The 21,329-nt window shown below is 30.7% G+C and overlaps 1 protein-coding gene and 2 non-coding genes across 3 annotated transcripts; 2 read left to right on the top strand and 1 right to left on the bottom strand.

Moving 5' to 3' along the window:
• Positions 1 to 10,572: 10,572 nt before the first annotated feature.
• LOC119681211 (proliferating cell nuclear antigen-like) lies at positions 10,573 to 11,613 on the top strand. Its single transcript, XM_038094328.1, has 2 exons — positions 10,573 to 10,767; positions 10,845 to 11,613. The coding sequence occupies exons 1-2, from the start codon at positions 10,660 to 10,662 to the stop codon at positions 11,517 to 11,519; spliced, it is 783 nt and encodes a 260-aa protein (XP_037950256.1). The 5' UTR covers positions 10,573 to 10,659; the 3' UTR covers positions 11,520 to 11,613.
• A 1,556-nt stretch (positions 11,614 to 13,169) lies between these two features.
• Trnad-guc lies at positions 13,170 to 13,241 on the top strand. Its single transcript has one exon. It is a non-coding gene; the product is annotated as a tRNA-Asp (tRNA).
• Positions 13,242 to 14,532: 1,291 nt separating this feature from the next.
• On the bottom strand, positions 14,533 to 14,604 carry Trnad-guc. The gene has a single exon. It is a non-coding gene; the product is annotated as a tRNA-Asp (tRNA).
• Between the last annotated feature and the right edge of the window lie 6,725 nt (positions 14,605 to 21,329).

Below are 21,329 nucleotides of genomic sequence, written 5' to 3'. Positions count from 1 at the left end.
GATTCGGTGAGTATCGAATAGTACACTTTTGAGGTCCAAGTCGTATTACTTTTCTAAAGTAATACGAAAGTGGTTCTAGGAAGGTCTCCCTTATGAAGAGGTGTGGTGTTTTAATTGGTAAGAGTCTAGCACACCGGTACAATAACGATGATACTGATGCCTCACCGGACTCAGTCGGTGAGTTGGAAAATGATTTCAACCTTTCATGCAATACACTTGAAAAAACATTGTTGATGCAAGTTATTGGGTCACCTCTTATCGTTTTTAATATTTCGATTAGATTTATTTCATTTGACTTTAACAATTTGGGTTTTCAGACAACTGTAATATATAAAGTATTCATCAAATTGTTAATTATCACAAATTTACTCTCATGTGTGTACCCTTATAGTATCCTTAACAATTATCATAAGGATTGATTATCTGACATCTTGCATGCATTTTATTGTTAAAAATATATTTGAATATTTATTTGACAAAAAATAATATTTTAAAAATTACAATTGTCTCTGGAAAACAATGACTTATTACTATACTTAAACTTTTGCCAAATAATAGAGAGAATATCAAAGAAATTTATTAAGAAAATAACTGAAATAAAAAAGTCTCGACCAATAAAACTCAATTGATAAAATTATAGGGCAATGGCACAGAAATTACTGCGGCACTAGAACTGAAGTAGCAAAAACAGTACAAAATAAATAAACTCGTGCCAATAAGAATACCACAGGATAACTGGAACATCGGTTCAGAGAGCGAACTGTGCATATCAAGAAAAATAGCTTAAAAATAAATGCAAAGGACAAAACATAAAATCCGCAACTAATGAGACTTGCAGCAGCAAACAGAAGAAAAACTAGAACTACGAAAAAATCCTGGTATGAGCCACAGACAAAAACAGCATAAATATGGCTTAAACTTACAAGGACAACATAATTTGTTATCCTGATTTACGATATGTGGAGGAAATTGGCAGTGGAAAATAAAAAATATTCATGCAGGTCTGCAACAAAATGACGAAAAGTTTAACTCTTAACTCAGAGAGCGAAGGAAAAAACTATTTGCCAGAATCTGTGATAATATATGAGTGCAGAACCTTTGAACTTTGACACAGGTTATACGAAGATATATGAGCTTAAGGACAAAATACTTATAGAGGATAACTTTTTTGTGAATATGTGAATAAACTGACCATGAATGTGTTTATGGAAATTAAAATGTGTAAGAAAAGTACAAAGAAAGAAGTGAAGTAGTTAAAGTAGTGGAAGTACTATGGGGCAGATATCAAGACGTTTTTTATAATGGAAGGTCAGTAACAATTTTATTTGATCGGAAACTGACAGGTTTAAAAGCTGTTAAGTTTTATTTTAAAGAAAAGAGTATAAAGAAATACGTAAAGTAATAAATATTGAAACTGAATAAGAGCAAATGAAAGTATAGAAATAAACTATAAAATTTTTATTCCCATTCGGAATGAAAAATAATAAAATATCAAATGTCATCTTCTAATATTAGAAGCCAAATTTTGTCAAGAAAATATCACATATTGAAACTAAATGATTCATATTTTATATAAAAAATGATTTTTCTCATCACTTTCAAGAAAATTGCGGCTCTGCACTGAATTCATTATCATTATCAATCACAACACGTATTCCGATAGACTCAATTTTCCGAGAAAATAATAGCGACAATATTCGAGAAAAAAAGGAAACATTTCTCTTCAAGTATAATAAACTAACGAGACTGACTAATGAATAAAATAGCGAAATAAATCTTTAGAGTTCAAACAAGGAACTCTCAGAGAGTTAAATTAATCCCTCCTTAGAGGTCTCTGTAACTCAAAAACAATCAACTTTAAATATGCAATTTCACTCCTTACTTCCTGTGTAAATTAATTTTCTTTTTCCTTACTTACATCTCCAAAACACAGATAACCTTCAGAATCATGGTAATAGTCACTGGACACAACGTTGTCTTTATTGCTGGCTTTACTGTTAAGTGTTAAGAGTATTTTTGCGATCCATTGGGTTGCCATATCTCACTATTTTTTAACAATGCATATTATTGAGCCCATACATATATATTTTTATGTTGATTTTGCTGCCGGACACAGAATTTCCACACGTTGCGTTATTAACGTAAATTTTTTCCCATGTTTCTATTCTCGCTCGTAGGCACTTGAAACCAATATGCATGGTCCATTTGTTTCAGCAGTATTCCAACAATAACAACAACGAACAACAACAAAAAATGGAAGTATATAAAATGTGTCTGTAATGAAAATTTGCTGTCGTTAGCAAAAAGTGTTGGACAATTGTCGCATAGAAGGAATAGGAGTTTGTCTATTACTGTGAACGAAGCCTTTCACATAGAAGGCATCAATAGAGCTCAAATCACAATAGCAACTAAATTGCAAATAGAGTGGCACTGTTAGCTAGTAAGGGAAGGTTTTTAAAAAGTAAAAATAAAAATTAAATTATAAAAATTAATTTGTAAATAAAATAATTAAAATACAAATTTGAAAATCTCTAAAACAATAGACGAAAAAATAGAACGGGAAATAGACAAATCTTAAAAAAATTTTATAAAAAAATTCTCATAACTTTTATTTTAGTTTAAAACCCAATTCTTTAAGATTTTTATGTTCATTATTATATATAAAAAAAATAAATTAATGTACCATGATATATTAGGACGAATGACATACTCAGGAATCTCAAGATTGATCCCATCAAAAAATATATAAAGACTTACCAAAACTGACAGACTTACCAACACCGCGTTATCAAATCTCAGAATGGTTACAGGTTCGTCGTGGAGGTATGCAGATCTGAGATCAATTATTGCTCAGTCTGATGAAGTGCTAAACAAAAATCCAGTCAAGGCGTAAAGAGGGGTTTTGAAAATACATCAAGTCAAGAAGGAGTAAAAGTGCTCAAGTGAACCTCAGCTTCAACATAATTAATTAAAAAATAATACTAAAATTAATATTCATTAACTATAATTTTAACACTTATATAAATTTCATATTTTTTTTAATTTGAATTATTTTTTATCATTTTAGTTGATATTACTAAACATCCTTATTTCTTATTTAATATCTTAATTACAAATATACATTCGCTTAAGTAAATCCTTTTTAGTGCTTGTAATTAACTAAAATATTACTCAAATATTAAATGAATTCAAAAGAATATATTTGACTTCATTAAAATGCACAAAATATATATAAAATTTCTTTTTAAAAAGTTATCCTTTCATGTACCTGATATGAGTATCCTTGACTGTCGTTCCGTAAAGCACAACAACAACAACTAAACTTAAACTATTCATTCCTTTATTCAAACGATGCTCATTATCCTTTTTGCGTTAGTAATTCCAATACCGCAGTCAACTTAAATGGATGTTGCATGTTGAGCATTTGTCGTGAACTTGAGTCGAATTCCCAAAAGTCAAAAATGCATTTCTCCTTATGAGAAATGTTCAAGTGAATATAAATACACACATCCACTCACGTCTAGGTTTGCAGACACGTATCTAAAAACACATTCAAGTAATTTAAAAAGCCTGACATACACAGTCTTTTGTCTACTCTAAATCATTTATTTACTATTTGAAACATATTTGAATGGCGCTGTTCTACTCCTAAACACAGTGGCGGTTTCAATAAAGGTCTTTAGATATAATGGTATTAATATGATATAAAAAAGTTCAGAGAACTTAATCCCTAAGATGAAGTTAGTGCTTTTTGATTTATCTATTATTTGATTTTACAAATATGAATGTCACTATAAAGAATATTAAACCTCTTTTGTTATAATATAAAGACCGATCCATTTCATGGTCCAAATTTGGTTGAACTCTTTCCAGTGGCAAACTCAGAGAAACTTAGTGAATAAGTTCCTGTTTAATAATATAATGGACAGATAATTTTTTGGGTGTATCTTTAGTTTAGTATAACACTGATTACGCCACAACTTCTTAATGACATACATACGTCAAACAGAATTGTCATCTAAGGCATCATATCTCTAGTTCAAGGTTTCCTATTTTACAATATGTATGGATCAACATTCGTTAAATGTGTTTAAATTGTGGAGGACTACTACAAAACTTGTGACGCCTTTTCGTGTCGAATTATTTCAAGTTATATGAGAAATTTTTATTTTGGAGATATGCCAACAAAGAGATCCATATGTCGCATCTACAAAAAGTTACTACATGGTGTCGTATTTGGTCTGGCACTTAAATAAGAGCCGAAGTATAGTAAAAAGCAGCAACTTCTAAAATTAGTTCAGATTGTGTGATCCAAGCCATTCGGGTGATCATCGGATGAATTTTAATTGCATATTACGGATTAATAAATAAAGATGAAGAAGCCTGTTATTCGTGGCATACCATAGTATCATACGGAGCAATTGAACAACATAGATTTCTGAAGTTATGTACATTACGCTTATAATAGTTCAATTACCTCTATCAAAAGTGTATTTTCCAACAAGAGCTACTAGACGATCTTAAACAATCAATATGGATAACTTGTTTTAGTTACCAACTGCTTTTATTTTGAAAAAAAATTCTGTTACTGAATTAGTTTCTCACTCCTACTTTCACTCCCGCTTCATCTCCCTTTCTATCTCTTTACCTCTCTTTCTCTCTCTCTCTTTCTCTCTCTTTCTCTTTCTCTATCTCTCTTTCTCTATCTCTCTTTCTCTATCTCTCTTTCTCTCTCTCTATCTTCCTCCTAGTCTCTTCTTCATGATGTTTTGATTCACTTATTGTTCTTCACACAATAACTCTTTTCCTTGTCCTCTCTCTTTCTCCCTCTTTCTCTCCTATGTCACTCTCTTTTCACTCTGGGTCCCTATTTAATCCATCTTCTTTAGAAGTAAAGCAAAACTTTCACCGCATCTAACCTTCTAAAAATATGCCCTAAACTACTTCTGAAGATATGTTCTTCGAAAAACAACCGTCACTGTTCTCTAAATTCACTTAGAACACTTTTTAGCGGTAATGAAATGTGTAATGTAATTGCGGTAGGTGGGGGGTATGTCGATGTAGAAGATTTTGATACCAAAACTACACGGAAAGAAACAACAAACAAACGCTTTTGTTCGCAAACAAAATAAAAATCACTTTCAAGGGAACACTCACGGAGCGTGCAACCAAGGAACCTTCTGTGTTGTTGTAATGAATGCATAAGTTGAAATGTTGTTGCGGTTGTAATTGCGGTTTAATTAAGAAAATTGATAATTAGTTTTGACAGTAAATGAAAGATGTTGCGATGCGCCTCGCATGAGAGATGCTGCGACCGCCTGCAAGTATGCTTCGGAAAAGTATATCCGAATATCTAAAAATATAACTGCTCTCCTGCACATTTGTTTGCGTGGAAACATCCGGCACAGACATTTTTGTATGTGACTTTATGCACGAAAGCCTCTGTGTCTATGTCAGTGTTACTATAAAGGAACCGGATATTGTGGGTTCACGATGGCAACGTAGTAGTGTGTTTGTCTGCATCCACACTTGTTTGGTTACTCTTCGCAATTTTTCATTCAGTTTTCACATGTACTTGCCTTTAAGTCTCAATGGGCAAATACCACAAATAGTTTTGTTTACAGGGTGTGTTATTTTAACCATAACAATGATGTAAGTGAAGAAAACTGAAACCTATATTAATTTGTTAACTAATGGAAAAAAAATTATTATGTTAATATCAACATAAATTTGGAGCAAATTTAAAAGGAGTGAAGTTTGTGAAATATTTTGAGGGTTCGAATGCTGTCAAAAGGATTCTGACTTTGTTTTGAGTTTAGTCAAATTTATAATTTTATCAAATTGATTTAATCTTAGAACTTTTAAAAAAATTAAGCATAAAAATAATATAATTTTTTTACATAAAAAATTAATAAACTAAGGATTTAACTAAAAATTTTATTTTTGCTTTTACTTCCTTCTTTAAGTGCAGTAGGCTGCAACATTTTATTTGTTATTTACCATTCCTTTTTAATTTTCCAATTTTTTTAAGTTAGCTGGCACTTTGGCTTGCATTTGTTTTTATGTACACGTTTTAGCTAAAATTAGCGTTGACTTCTTCCATTAATGATATAAATGAGTAATTAATATGAGTTTAATTTGGACTTAACTAATTTAATAAATGGCGTGGACGGTGTCTCTGAATAGAACTGAAGTTTTTCCGATTTCTAAGGAACTCGATTAAGGTTATATATCACAAGCAGAAAACTTCAGAATACTTTACCCAAGTAATTAACACTATGCAAGGAATGCTGCTAGTTAATTTCTTTTCTCTTTATTTTAGGATCACATTTTTCTAATTCAATATAAAAAATAAATGAAATAAAAATATAACATAAATAGTGCGCCCTCAATTTTTCGTGGACGTCTATTTGAGAACGGATTTTAGTAACGAAATATGTTTCCTACAACTTTTTCTCAACGCTACATGTCTATGTATATAGCTTAATTTTCAGGATATTTGGTTACTTGTTTTGAGATATCAATGAAATTTATATGTGAACCGCCAAAACGAATTTACACCAATTAATCACAAAACTGACGCCAGCTGAGAGATTTAACGAAGAATCACTCTTGCCAACAGATGTTACTTCGGAAATAAAGCCCTCTTTCTCTTTTTCTCTCATCTTTCTCTCCCCTTCCCCTTCCCCTTTCCCTTTCTCGTTTTTCGCTGCTATTTCTCTCTTCTTTCTCTTTTCTCTTCCTCCTTCTCCTTTCCTTTTTCTTTCTTTCTCATATTTTTCTCTTCTTTTTCTCCCTTCTCTCTACTCTTTTTCTTGCTGTCTCCTCTCTATCTCTCTCTTCTCTCTCTATCTCGCTCTCCTCTCCCTCTCTCCTTTCTTTCTCTCACTTTCACCTTTCTTTTTTCTTTTTTCTCTCCTCTATCTGTGTCACTTTACGCTTTAACTCTCGCTTGTCTTTTATATCTTTATCTCTTGTCTATATCTATTATCTCTTTATTTCTCTCTCCTCTCTTTCGTTCTGTTGTAGCTTTGAACATTTTTTATCTCTTTGTTTTCTTCTGCCATCATGTCTATTCCAATCTATTGTTTTATGTCTTTTGTTAAATATTGTTTTATATAGGCATTTACTGTCTACATGACTCTTAGCTTTCTTTAAAACAACACGTCATTTATATGGATGAGCGAACAGTTAAAATCAAATTCTTCTCTGATAAATAGGGACTTTCTTAACATATTTAATTTACTTATTGCTTGGATTTCCTTAGGGTTTATATATTTTCTTTGTATATATTGAAAAATCAACAGGAGGAGCATGAGATTCCACCTGTATGTCCTTGAGGTGATGAATTCCTTCTTAAAGTTTCGTCTCTGATTTCAAGCTTAAAATGCGAACTGTAATCATTTTTTTTGTCACACAAGTTGGAAAGCACATCTCTCCATCATTTTTATTTAATTTTATTATTTTTCGGTTTTTATTTGCATTTTAAAATTGCAGCATTTTGCATGTGTTTGCTTTTCATCACAAACGTAAACTCAAAATGGCGCATCGTCCTTATCCGTTGCGCAAACAGTGCGACATGCAACTCATAATTCACTTGTTTATTTGTGGCCAACTGCTGCGGTGCCTTCCAGCCGTCGCATTGTCATTGTTCACGTTTTTGCTCGTATTGTTGTTTTTGTTGTTGTTGTTTTTCAGTATAAATTCTTGATGAAATGAGCACACAAATGGATAGAACCTACCGACCGACCGACCTTACCTTTGCTTTAGCTCATATACAAAACATAAATAAAGTTTACCTTGCGATGATATATGAAATTTTTAAAAAAAAATAAAACTTTTTATTTTTTATATATCTTTTTTCCTTTTATTTTTAAATTTTACACATTTATGCTATGCTCTTTTTTTTAGTCTGAAATGGACTTGGCTTGCATTGTTAGGAGTTGCCACAGAAATTAAATACGCTTCAGTAAGCCTTGAGAAGCTTTAAGGCTTAAAAATTTGCGCTCAACGTGAGAGGTTGTGAGGTGGGGAAGGTTGAAGTGATTGAAGTACTCCCTGCACTATGTGAGGTAGGCCAGCAAGAAGATCACGTAACCATATTAACACAATTCTTGAATAATCTCTCTGAAATTTTTTCCCCTTTTACTACTTTCTGAACACTTTCTAACGATGTTTTTATTTAAGACAGTATTCAGGTTTAATTCTATTGAAACCTCACATACCATATTGAAAAATTAGTTTTATGAAGTTGGTTTTAATCTAAAAGAATCCAATTTCTTATAGACATCTTAACTATAAACGGTTAGAGGCAAGATGGAAAGTTGTGAACGTATTTTAAGTATTAGTCTAATCTGTTATTTAGATGGTTTGCAAGCCAATCTATTAGGAAATATTACAAATTTTACTCCCTTTAAATTGGTTCAACCTTTCAGAGTACACTTCGCAATAGCTTCTCTTCAATACTACCCTCTCTCAGTCCCACTTCTAATCGCTTACCCTACTGTATATGTATCGAAATGTTTTCTGATTGTTAGATTACTATTCCACGCTCTAACACTCATAAAGTAAAATGTTAACTCAAAACAACAACAAAAACACAAAAATTATTTATAACAAACCATAAAGAAATAGAAACAAGAAACAAAAAACATTGTTTTGTTTTTGAAGAGTTTTGAAATTCCCAAATTGCCTCGGCAGCGAGCAACATTTCTAGACTTCATAAAACACAACAACCAACAACAGTGACGGAGGGGCTGATATGTCGTCCCAGCAAAAACGGACGAAGAGATTGAAGTGACGCGTTAGGATGATAGCGGAAAGTCATTCCTAATGTGTTTTGCACAAGTGCGGTCATGTTCCCTAAACTTTCTGCACTGCTCCCAGCGCATCCACGTGTGTGTGTTGGTCGGTACTCGTTGCCACTGTCCTGTCTGCTAACTTTTTTATGAGTTTATTCTGTTTGTTTGTTGTTTATTTTATTAAAAAAAAAACAAAAAAGAAGGAATATTGTATTAAAATGGCATGGTAACAAAAAAGATTTTTGTTAAATAAATGAGTTGCTAAATAAAATACATTTTTGTGTATGACAGACAGACAACACACTATACGGTTAAGTCATGCGTTCCAAAAAGTTATATGCATTTTTTAATTAAAAAATTGTCATATATTTTTGTAGGATGTGTTGACCGCTTAGGCTTCATATACCATCAACCCTATATAACATTTATATACAATCAGATCCTACTAAAAGAGAGTGGTTTTTACAAAAATAACAGGTAAAAATTTTATATCCCGCTCTAAGTGGAAATTTCAAGAGTGGAAAGTCCTCTTCTCTTATTATTATTGATAGTAATCAGTTTTAATCCGTTAAAATTAATTTAATGTCTTAAAGGAATAAGGTAAAAGTAGTGATCTATATATGGTTTATTAATATTTCGGTAATAAATTATAAATATTATAAATTATATATTATAAATATATATAATAATTTCAAATAAAATACTGAAAAATATAAAGCGACATCTAGTATCGCCTAAGCTCATTAAATTCAAGATCGGAATAGCCGCTGTAATGAATTGAAGAGCAGAATAAATAATTTTTAAGTTATTATTATTTTTATAATTATGTATTGTTATGTATAATTATGTATTATTTTTATAATACAATAAATAAAAAGTTATGCCAAAACTAAACATAAGTGCAATTCAACTTCAATAATTTAACTAATTCCGAAATATATAATAAATCAACAAAAGTTAAACAGCGACATCTGTTATCTGATTGCTCTTATGCATTGATCTCTTGTGATCAGTATTTTAAGGTTAGCCGCTGTATAAGTAATTCAAAACTTTATAAACATTTTCATCCCGTCTGTATGGTAGAGTAAAATTTTAACATTCAATTTAAATTTAAAAATTAATTAAAATCAAATTAAATGAAATAAATTTAAATTTTAATAAAAAAAAAAATAAAAAAGAATTCTTGTATTTTCAAGTTCTTTATTCACGTCTAGAGTTACCAACTATTAGTTACAATAAAAACAGTCGAAAAATTTATTGGATGTGTTCCATAAGCTAATCATGCTAACTCCGAGTAGTTACGAGTATAAACAAGTCGTCCAGCTACCTAAATCTACACAACATATTCTATGAATGTTGATATGCACTACGTTGTATAAATACTTTTTTAATTGGGCTAAAAAAATATATACATATAATGTATACATATAAATATATGTACATATCGTTGGTATACTTACATATATAAATGTATATTGTTTTTATTATTAAAACTCGCTCATAATGAAAATAATGCTATTTTGCCCACCTGGTCCCTACTCACCACGATGTTTGCTAAAATCAAAGCACTTTCCGAGAAATTTCGTTGTTTGTTTTGGTTTTTTGACATTAAATATCTGTTGAGAGTTTTTTTTTGTGATATTTGTGATATTAAAATTACCCACAAGCAATCTATATTCACCACGACATAAAAAATAAAATGCTGGCAACCATATTCACACCCAACAGGTTGGTGGTGAAAACCGCCAAAAATCAATCTGTCAGAATTCATTTTAGTGAAATAGCGCGGAATAGGTGCAGTGCAATAAATAAGAAAATAATTTGTGATTGTTTTTGTGTATAAAAAAAATAAAAGAAAATGTTTGAAGCTCGTTTAACTAACGCCACAATTTTAAAAAAAATATTAGATGCTATTAAGGATCTGCTGAACGAAGCAACGTTCGATTGCAGTGACTCCGGCATGCAGGTATGCATAGTCCCACGCCACTTAGGTGTAGCAGAGAAAAAAATCAGTCAAATAATAAATTTTACATATTTTTATAGCTGCAAGCCATGGACAACTCTCATGTATCGTTGGTGTCATTGGTTTTACGTTCTGATGGCTTCGATAAATATCGTTGTGATCGCAATCTTACAATGGGCATGAATTTGGGCAGTATGGCGAAAATCTTGAAATGCTGTAAAAACGAAGATACTACAACTATTAAAGCACAAGACAATGCAGATACTGTGACATTTGTATTCGAATCACAAAATCACGAAAAGGTTTCCGATTATGAGATGAAATTGATGAATTTGGATCAAGAACACTTGGGTATACCAGAAACAGAATACGCATGCGTTATACGTATGCCTTCGCTGGAGTTTGCACATATTTGCCGCGATTTGGCACAATTCAGTGATACTTTGATCATAAATTGCACTAAGGAAGGTGTTACTTTCTCGGCATCTGGTGATATTGGCCATGCCAATATTAAACTGGCACAAAGCTCAAATGTTGATAAAGAGGAAGAGGCGGTTACCATTGAATTGCAAGAACCAGTTACGTTGTCTTTCGCTTGCAACTATTTGAATGCCTTCACAAAGGCCACACCATTATCTACCCAAGTTCAATTATCCATGTCAGCGAACGTTCCATTGGTTGTTGAATATCGAATAACTGATTTAGGACAAATTCGATACTATCTAGCACCAAAAATTGAAGATGACGATAATTAATTTTAATTAAATATTTATATTACAAGTGGACTGGAGTTTGGTACTACAATTTAAGTAGTATCTGCTCTTTTTTTATATTTTATATTATATACACTTAGCACATTAATAAAAATTAAACTATATAATAATAAACTTTTTTTTAGAAGTTTTTTGAAATTTTATGGAACCAATTGGACAGACCGTGTTATCTTGTGCAGCTCCACAAGTAATTTAAGTTCTACTGTTAAACGTAGTTAACTCAATATATCAAGTAGCATCATTAAAGGTATGAATTAGTAAGTAAGCATTACATATGTGCAATTATAAATATATGTGGAGTATATGCTTAAATTTATTTTATTAATTAGTTCAACCCTCGCTCACAAAAAAATATTCTTCTTAATTAAGTTCCTATTAGATACACGTGTGCTGACAACTCTTCAATTGGGGGTGAAAATATATTTTTGAAATATATTATATATATATATAAGCATATATATATGTCTATGTTTAAAAATGTAATAGATATTTAGTGTTTTTAAATTGTTTAAAATATTATTTGAATATTTAATTTATTATAGTATTTTAAATACAATATTCTAAATTAAAATTGTTAATATCAAATAGTAGACAATAATACTCCATTCTATATTCTCACTTTGATACTCATTCCATGTTAATTGCAATAGATGGTCTCATTGAAAAATTTACCGTACAAAAACTATAAATAAGACTTATCTAAAGTTATACATATACCATTTGTTTAGTCTATTAAATGCCTAATTGAATACTCTACCGTGATACATTTGTGACTTAGGAACAACACACGTTCAAACTACAGTATTTAATGACTCTCAATGTAGGTCAAATATATGGTATACAGTAGCCACCGACTTGAAACCCAAACGTGCAGATTACTTCAGGAATATATGTGTTCAATTTAATTTTGGACATTTCCACCTACTGTACTGTAGCTAATTACTATAGTTTAAATTATGCCTTGGGCATTATGATAAGTCACAGACCTACATATCATGAGTGATGTCCGTGTGCAGGTCATTACTTCTCTTAGAACACTTATGGCTACAGAGGTATATTATTAATTATATATTCTAAGCACGGTCGAAATTACGTTCCGCCAACCACCAAGCGCCATTTCACACACCGGAATTGTGTTCTGGAGTCACATGTCAAGTTTGACCAACTACCAAGTGCCGTTCCACACTTCCATTAGAGACAACACAAGCAGAACAGTGTGGGGTACAACTACAATGACAATTTCACTTCTTACGAGCTTGTTTTTTCATATATTTAATATGATTAGTTATAATAGGAGTCATTAATTGATTCAAAATAGAAGTTGATTTATATTTTTATCATTAATACGAAGGGAAGTGAAGATTCTATAAAATAGATAATTATATACTACAATATGCACTGGTAAGGCTTGAATGTACACTTTGACTATTAAATTCACTAAATAATGTCTATCGATTTTTAATATAATAAACTTTTGTTTTTCTTTCAATATTCTTAAATACAATTGAAGTATATTTTTAATTATACTAATTTAAATAATTTAATTAATTCTCGTGGAACATCGTGACATTAAGCGATCTTTATTGAAATATATTTAGAAAATTTAAATACCCTGACAAGAATCATACATCGTCCTCGATAGTATAGTGGTTAGTATCCCCGCCTGTCACGCGGGAGACCGGGGTTCAATTCCCCGTCGGGGAGATCAAAATTTTTTTTTTTCATATTTTTATTCATTTGAATTACTGATCGAACTATACTTTATGTACTTTAATAATATTGTATTTATGTGTTTATATCATTGTAACCTTGGATATATATTCTTTCACTAGATATTGAGAATAATTAATGTTATGATTTATAGTGTCATTGATTATAATAATATTTTTTTATAACATATTTCTTTATAGTAGGAAAGTCTAATAAATGGTTTATGTTTATGGTCTGATATCTCTGCTATAAACCTATGCTGTGGCTTATAGCTTAGGTAGGTAGGTTGATATGGCAGGGCTTGTTTAACAAAACGTCCACTTGAGCTTAAATAATGGCCCATAGTGGTACCATTGAAATAGCATTGATACATTCATAGATTGAAAGATCAGTATGCGATAGTATACATAGCTTAGCTTAGCCAAAAAGCAAAAGGCCCATAGTGGTACCACAGGAATAGCATTGATACATTCATAGATTGAAAGATCAGTATGCGACAGTATACATAAAGCTTAGCTTAGCCAAAAAAGCAATTATTATTATAATTCGTTGGGAAATGGGTGTGCCTGGATTAGTGAAATGAAGCTAGCTGGTTTCTGAAATTACTTTTCGGTGGAGTTTCACTGCCAATCAATAATTATATCCAGAGTTCAAACAAAATTAAGTAAAAATGATAGAAAATAATTTAGTCTCTAGATGTAAGATCCATATATTGTTAAAGAATTTTATAACATATTTTTTGGATCAATGAAGGTAGTGCTTTCTTAGAATATTATATCATATCCATTATCATCAACTATGTATATAAATGTCTATAATATTATATATGTTCGGAGAACAATGTATGTAATTAATATAACATGAGAATTAAATAAAAGTAAATTAATTTGTATTTTGGTTGTAAGCTCTAAATACTTGGTTTTAAAGAATTTTAATTATTATTTATTATGTGTAAAACCTATGTGTTCATAGAGTATATATACTCTATATATATACTCTAAATATATACTCTATATATATACTCTAAATATATACTCTATATATATACTCTACTCTATATATATATAAATATGTATATATACATATTTATAGTTGATTACATAAATCTTCACAATATATGATCCGAGATATATACATATATTAAAATGTATATGTTAATATATATATATATGTACATATAAATTTTTTAAAAATAAATTTTTAGAAATAAACTTACGACTGTACGTGTTTAGTAGATACTAAGCTTGTAGACACAAATAAAATATATATATCAAAAAAAATTACTCTCCCCGACGGGGAATTGAACCCCGGTCTCCCGCGTGACAGGCGGGGGTACTAACCACTATACTATCGAGGACTTAGAAAATCTAATGCAGCATTTTAGTTTTATGTTTTTTAGTTACTAATTGATCTCTAATTTTATAAAATTCTTACTACATTGGAGCGCAAATTGCAACTGTTTATAATCGACTTCCTTTTTCCAGATTTCTCGGGGTTTAATAGATTAATTAGAGTAACCATTTAACGCATATGTTAGTTTAAAATGTTTATAAAAAGTAAACAAGACCGCAAACATTAAATAAGAGAAAATTCCACTCGCCGATAGAAGAACATAAAAAAGTAAACCTCACCCGATAATATTGATTTCAAAAGGACAATATTTTGACATACGCGTACCTCCCCTAAAAGCGGCGGCAATACATCAATATACATGCAAGGGTTGGTTCTATTATTTTTCTGAGGTATTCACTTCATATATATACATTTTTTTTTGTTTGGATAAATACAATACACCAGAACTATAAAGCAATAATTTTTTAAAGTAACAAACGTGCATATAAAAAACCACAAACAATGCTTATAAAATACCAGGTTAAAGCTAATTTATGCCATTTGTAGTTTTTATATCTTGCATTATTTGGTTTGGCATACTTTGTTTATACTCGTATGTATGTACGTACATATAAACTATATGTACATATAAATTTTTAAATATTTATGTTTATTTTTTTCTTCCTCATCATCAATGCCTTGTCTTTAGTTGGCGGACTTTATGGATTTGTGTGCGTGCTTCCTTTATTTGTAGTTCAGGGAGTTACGCAAAATTTATGTGTCTGGAATCTTCGGTGTACATGTGACCAACCCCTTGGGTGTATTTTAATATTATAAACACCGCACAAATGTCTAAACAAAATAATGCTATAAAAACTACAAATGGCAAAGTAGCAGCTAAAGTAACACTTAAGTTCAAAGCGGTACAAAACCAAACAAAACAAAAAAAAAACAGTATAAAAAATATGTGTAACATAATGTGCAGCGTTAAAATAGCAAACTAATGAGAATTAATGGGGATTATAGCTGCCATTTAGTAAAAAATAGAAAACAGAAGGGTTACTACTGGAAGACTACCAACAGCAGCAACAGCAGATAAACAATCTGCTTAGAACAGCGGTTGGCGATTCTTATCTGCATTTTGTTCTTATTAATTTATGCTGCAGGCACAGGTTGAGACTTAATTTGTTTATGGTAACTGTATATATGGTATTTGTATGTTCAATCTAATATGGAAACTGGTGTAATACCATAGTGTCATAGTAGTGTAGGGTATAATAGTGTTAAAGTAACGTCAATATACATATGTTAATTAACTGGTAGTATTAAGACAAAAGCAAGGTGGTGAGGAGAAATTTTACAAAGTTGTTGCATTCCCGGCATCAAAAAGATTAAACTAATATTAATTGCTACTATTAGTTTTTTTTTGTCAAATAAGTTGTAATTTATCTGTTTTACAAATCGAAGTTATAGTCAGTGCAGACCTATAATTAAGTTTTTGTTATAGTTCGGACTTGTTTGTGTTATTTTTGACATTGACATCTATATCTATTTTGCTATATTTCATTAATATTTTTTGTTTTTGGAAAAGGGATCGCAACCATTGAAAACGGATTGATTCTTAAATAAAAATTAGCGTAGTTGAAGACGTACTGATTACTGTTTATGCTGTTATAATATTATCATGTCCCAAAGAATATATAACTTTTTAATTGTAGTGAGACCAGTTTATTGGCAATTACAACCATTGGTAAGGTGAACCACAACTCGTATTCAACTGATTTGGTGCCATGCAACCTTTGTTTTTTTGCGAATAAAATCTATTTTATTTTATTAATAAAATCTATTTCCCGATAAAAAGAAGTTATATTGTGAACATAGAAAGTAAAGACTTCTATCGATGCCTTCTGCTCAAAAAGTACTCGGATTTTGTAAATAAAACACACAAATTTAAATTTTATTCCAAATTTATTTTATCTCCTTCAAAATAAGCTCCTTCTGAAGCGATACACATATGCCAACACTTAACCCAATCTTCCATACACTATTCGTAGGCCCGTAAAGGTATGGCGTTTATTTCCTTCAGCGAATAATCTTTTACCGATTCAATCTACTCAGAATGCTTACCACGAAGAAGCAATTTGAGTTTCGGGAACAGGAAAAAGTTGCACGGATCGAGATCTGGCGAATATGTTGCCATGAAGGTATGGCTTTTAGTTCCTTCAGCATATTCTCTTTTACCGATTGAATCGACTCAAAACGCTTACCACGAAGAAGTAATTTGAGTTTCGGGAATAGGAAAAAGTCGCACGGATCCAGATCTGGCGAATATGGTGCTTTAGCGATGAGAGTGGTGCCGTGTTTGGTGAAAAAATCGCGTATCATAGTACCATAGAATTATCCATCGTAAAAATCGCTAAATGCACATGAGGTAGTCTCACATTAACAGCTGCTGTAAACAAACTAATTGACAGATGGCGCTCAACAGATAGTACCATATGTCAAGAAAAGGTGTAAATTTTTGAAAAAGGTCTATTACTTAAGGAGTAGTTAACAAACAACAAAATCCGGATACATCACATTCGATGATGTATTATAATTATTTAAGAAGCTTTAACAATATTGCTTACTGTTAATATAGAAAGTATTCAGAACACTTATGTCGACATTTTAAACAAAATAATTAGATATAAATCTTTCTATAGCTTCCGGGTCACACTAGCAGTTTTAAAAATGGAAATGTAGACAAGCTTGCTGAGAAAAGGGCAACCTCACTGCATGAATGTCCGAAGTTATTCTAAAATCTTTTATATATTCGTAAGATTGTCCAGTGCATCCCATAAGAGTCCCATATAGTTTTCTTATTACACATGACAGAAGAGTTAATATAAATAGGAAGAATTGACATTTTTGGCTATTAAAAAGTTAAGTCTTTTAATTTCAAAGTTAGTTGAGTTGTTCAGCAAATGCAATATTTTCTACTATTTTCCCTATTTTGATAGGGAAAAGGATGTAGGATGTTGAGAAATGGTTCTGAAGGGAGAAATGGTATTCAAAAGAATTTCGCTCAACATTCAAAGCTGAAAACATTTTCATTGCGTGACTAACGAAACTAAATTATGTTGTGAAAGTTTTTAAAACATTTTCCATTTTCCATTCCTTGCATTTCGCTGTTTCCACTTCAGCACGGCTTTGACTTAACAGTTAGTGGACAAGTTTGACAATTGCAGCAATTGCAGTTGTTTTATCCTTCAGTACCCGAACGGTTTTCCAAGCACTGCTGTTGGTGATGGTGATTCTATAGTATTTCTACTCGGTTTGTTTATATTTTTAGGCAAACACAATATTTATTGTGCTGTCAGCAGCAATGAAAAAGTTACTTTTTGTTAAGTTCTTGTTTTCTTGTTTTCTTGTTGTTATTGTTGTTTTGACTTTTTGTTAGTATTGTTGTTATTGTTGTTGACAAGGCAAACATTCTCAACTTGGTATTGGTATCAACTTTTATGCCGTTAATGTTCGGCTAAATTGTTATTACCCACATGACTGCATTTGTGGACATACATTGCTTGTCTTTCCGAAGAAGTTGCATTTCTGAAAAGTTGCATTTAAATATTTCCATTATTTATATCCTTGTTATTTATGCATTAATGTTGAGGGCTTATCATTCATTAATTGTCGTGCAGTTATAATTTAATAGTTTTATAAAGTACACGTTGGCTTACCTGATTACCATTGCAGTTGGCCAATGCGATTATTACAAGCATTTGATTAATAGGTTCTACCTTAATATTTATGGTGTACACATTCTTTGGATCATTAAGTATGTAAATGGAATATATATCATTGATAGTGATTAATTACTTTTAAATAGAAATGAAATGAAATTGTAATATTTTACTCAAAGTAATTTAATTCAGAGAACTCCATACAATGGAAATTATTTATTAAAAAATTTATGATATGAAATATAGTTTAAATATATTTTCTTGGATATAAATTAATATTAGTTATGAAATGGCAAAAAACTACATATGATATAATCTTTACTTTTATTTAATGTTTATATTTAAGTTTATGTTTGAGTGCCCCATTTACTCCTCAATACGAAATCACTATCTTAGTGCCACCTTACTTACAGTCTTCAGAGACAATAAATCTCAAATTTTCAACTACATTGATCCACAATCAACTAAGGCAATATTCTCATATATATTAAATAATCTTAAAACAGATCATTTACTATAAACGAATAAGATTTGCTTTTCCCTAAAAATTTTTTGTAGATATATATAGGTATATAATTATGTTCCTACTATTTATAACCTTTTTGTTTTTATCGCTTACCTCTTAAATCTAACTATAAGTATACATCACAAACCTCCTTCTGTTACAACTCTAACTTTGGAAGCAAAAGTAAATAAATGTTGAATTGTAAATTAAATAATTTTTATTTAATCAACTTATTTAATTCAAAAATTATATATGATCTAATATATATGGATTATTCCTCTTAGCAAAAAATTAACTGATCTCGTTCGATTTAGCTACATTTTTTAGTGAAGTCCTTTCTCAAAAGACCCATATCTCGAGAAAAAATATTGAAACCCATGACGCTTTCGACCAAATCTCAGTCGAAAATGTGTCCGATTTGTAAAAGAATGGCACATATAATGTTTCTTTCAAAAATTTATGAACTCCTAAATAGATTTATTGTTTAGTGAAGCGAAAAAAAAACTTAATTCCTTTTCTTTAGATTCCCATCTTAGAATTACGTTGACTTTTAGAGTATTTCGCCAACTAATTATCTTGTGTATTTTTAAGAATTCACAAAAAATATTAGTAAAAAATGTTATTAGATAAGCTTAAAAAACTGAAAGACTAACTTATTGTAAACCCTTAGATAGAGAGGTACACAAACATGCAATTGGGTACTGCTGTTTGTTGGTAGCTTGGTGAACTTCAATATAAACCATACAGAAACCGATAATGCTCATACTCTTAAACGTCCAAAAAACACTAAAGAGTCATTTTGAACTATCGCAAAGAGAAGTTCAGAGAGACTGCAAACTATTTAAACCTATCAAAAGACAATACGAATATTATTTAGTGCTAACATTTTATATAGCGAAAGATGTAATCCATTTATTTAAACATAATAATAAAAAATATTTTTAAACTTGGATCCATCACAACACTCTACAGTAAAATCGACAATCAGTCAAATCGACCGACATCAACCGCGTAAAAGTTTTAGCAGGTCAGACTCTAAGATCTTGACATCTGTCTTTTTTATTTTAATTTTAATGTATATTCTGTTAAAATAATTTTTCTCCCTACTCTATATGGTATGTGTGAATAGACCTAATAGTTTTCAAGACAAAATTTTTATACCCAGGATTACAGAACAGGATTAGAAAGGCATCCAAAATTGTTCATGCAAAATTTATATATCTAGTATAACATTTGCAAAGGATTAAAGTGTTGAAGAAAATAAAATTTAAACAATTTTATAGTACTTTATAATGTAAAAAAATTATTTTTATATTTTTTATTTAATGTAGTGATGCACTGCAATCAAACACATCACATTAAATATATCATCTATATCAGGAACTGCCAACCCTCTTCTTATATAAGTATGTAAGAAATAATTTAATACTTAAAAATGCGTATGTTGTATCTGTATTAATAACATTAATTTTCAATAAATATTAAAAATTAATCATGTAAAAACACATCAATAATATGCATTACACTTTGCAATACAAAACCCAAAACATTAAAGCAAATCACAAGTGCACAAAGGCAGCAGTAGAAGTACCAGAAAAAATCTCATTCGCATGCATTTTGGCCATTTACGACATCTGCTATGGTTTTTTCATTTTAATGATATTTGTGATATTGCAAAATGTGTAGAGAGAAAAAAAATTTTAAGTAATAAAAATAATTTTTCAAATGAAACTTGCTAAAAATAGATGGTACGGCATAGGTTGCTGGTTGGTTTAGTCAGCAAACCGAGAAATATGCACATTACGAGTACTACACAAAAACATCATAAACACCCTTCGTAGCTGCAAAAAATGTTTTTGCCAAACTAACATGCAATATAACAAGCCAAAGCCTATTTACCACCCATTGCCGTTGTATCACAGATACCGTGAAAATCATGAAATTCTCAAAAAACATCAGTACCACCACTGCCAATGGGAGCAGTCAACGAGCGTACTACGCTAACATAACCGCAAGCTTTGCAAGTTGCACTAGAAAGTCATAATTTAATCAAAGAATATAAAATTTATAAAATATTTATTGCATTAGCCAAACAGCAAGGAGAGTCGAAAGCGAATCCATACACAATTACACTTCATTGAATTAATAGTAACAACATTCATTTCCGCAGCCCCGTGATGTATACTACAAATGCCATTCCATTCACACCCTCCTCTGTGAGCTGTTAGTCTGCCTTTGTGCCGAGAGCGCATCAAATAGATCCAATTTTCTCGTTAAGCGCATATTTCACAGAGACGTTTCTTTCTTACCATTTCATCTGTAGTATAGCTTTTGTTGTTTTCGTTATGCGCCGCGAAATATGCTTCAATTTCTACGCCACCGTTACAAATGCATCCAATTTTCTCCATTATTTATGTAAGCTATACTACAAAGACTTCGAACATTCATTGTTTTTCTCCTACTACACTAATTTTGTTTGGCGTTATTTAAAGCTTATCATAAACTATAATAAGATTTCAA

This window comes from Teleopsis dalmanni, chromosome 2 (genome assembly GCF_002237135.1).
Source record: "Teleopsis dalmanni isolate 2A chromosome 2, ASM223713v2, whole genome shotgun sequence".
In the NCBI taxonomy this organism is placed as follows: domain Eukaryota; kingdom Metazoa; phylum Arthropoda; class Insecta; order Diptera; family Diopsidae; genus Teleopsis; species Teleopsis dalmanni.
The sequence above is the reverse complement of the archived record's forward strand: the minus strand, read 5'-3'. Positions and strand labels throughout refer to the sequence as shown.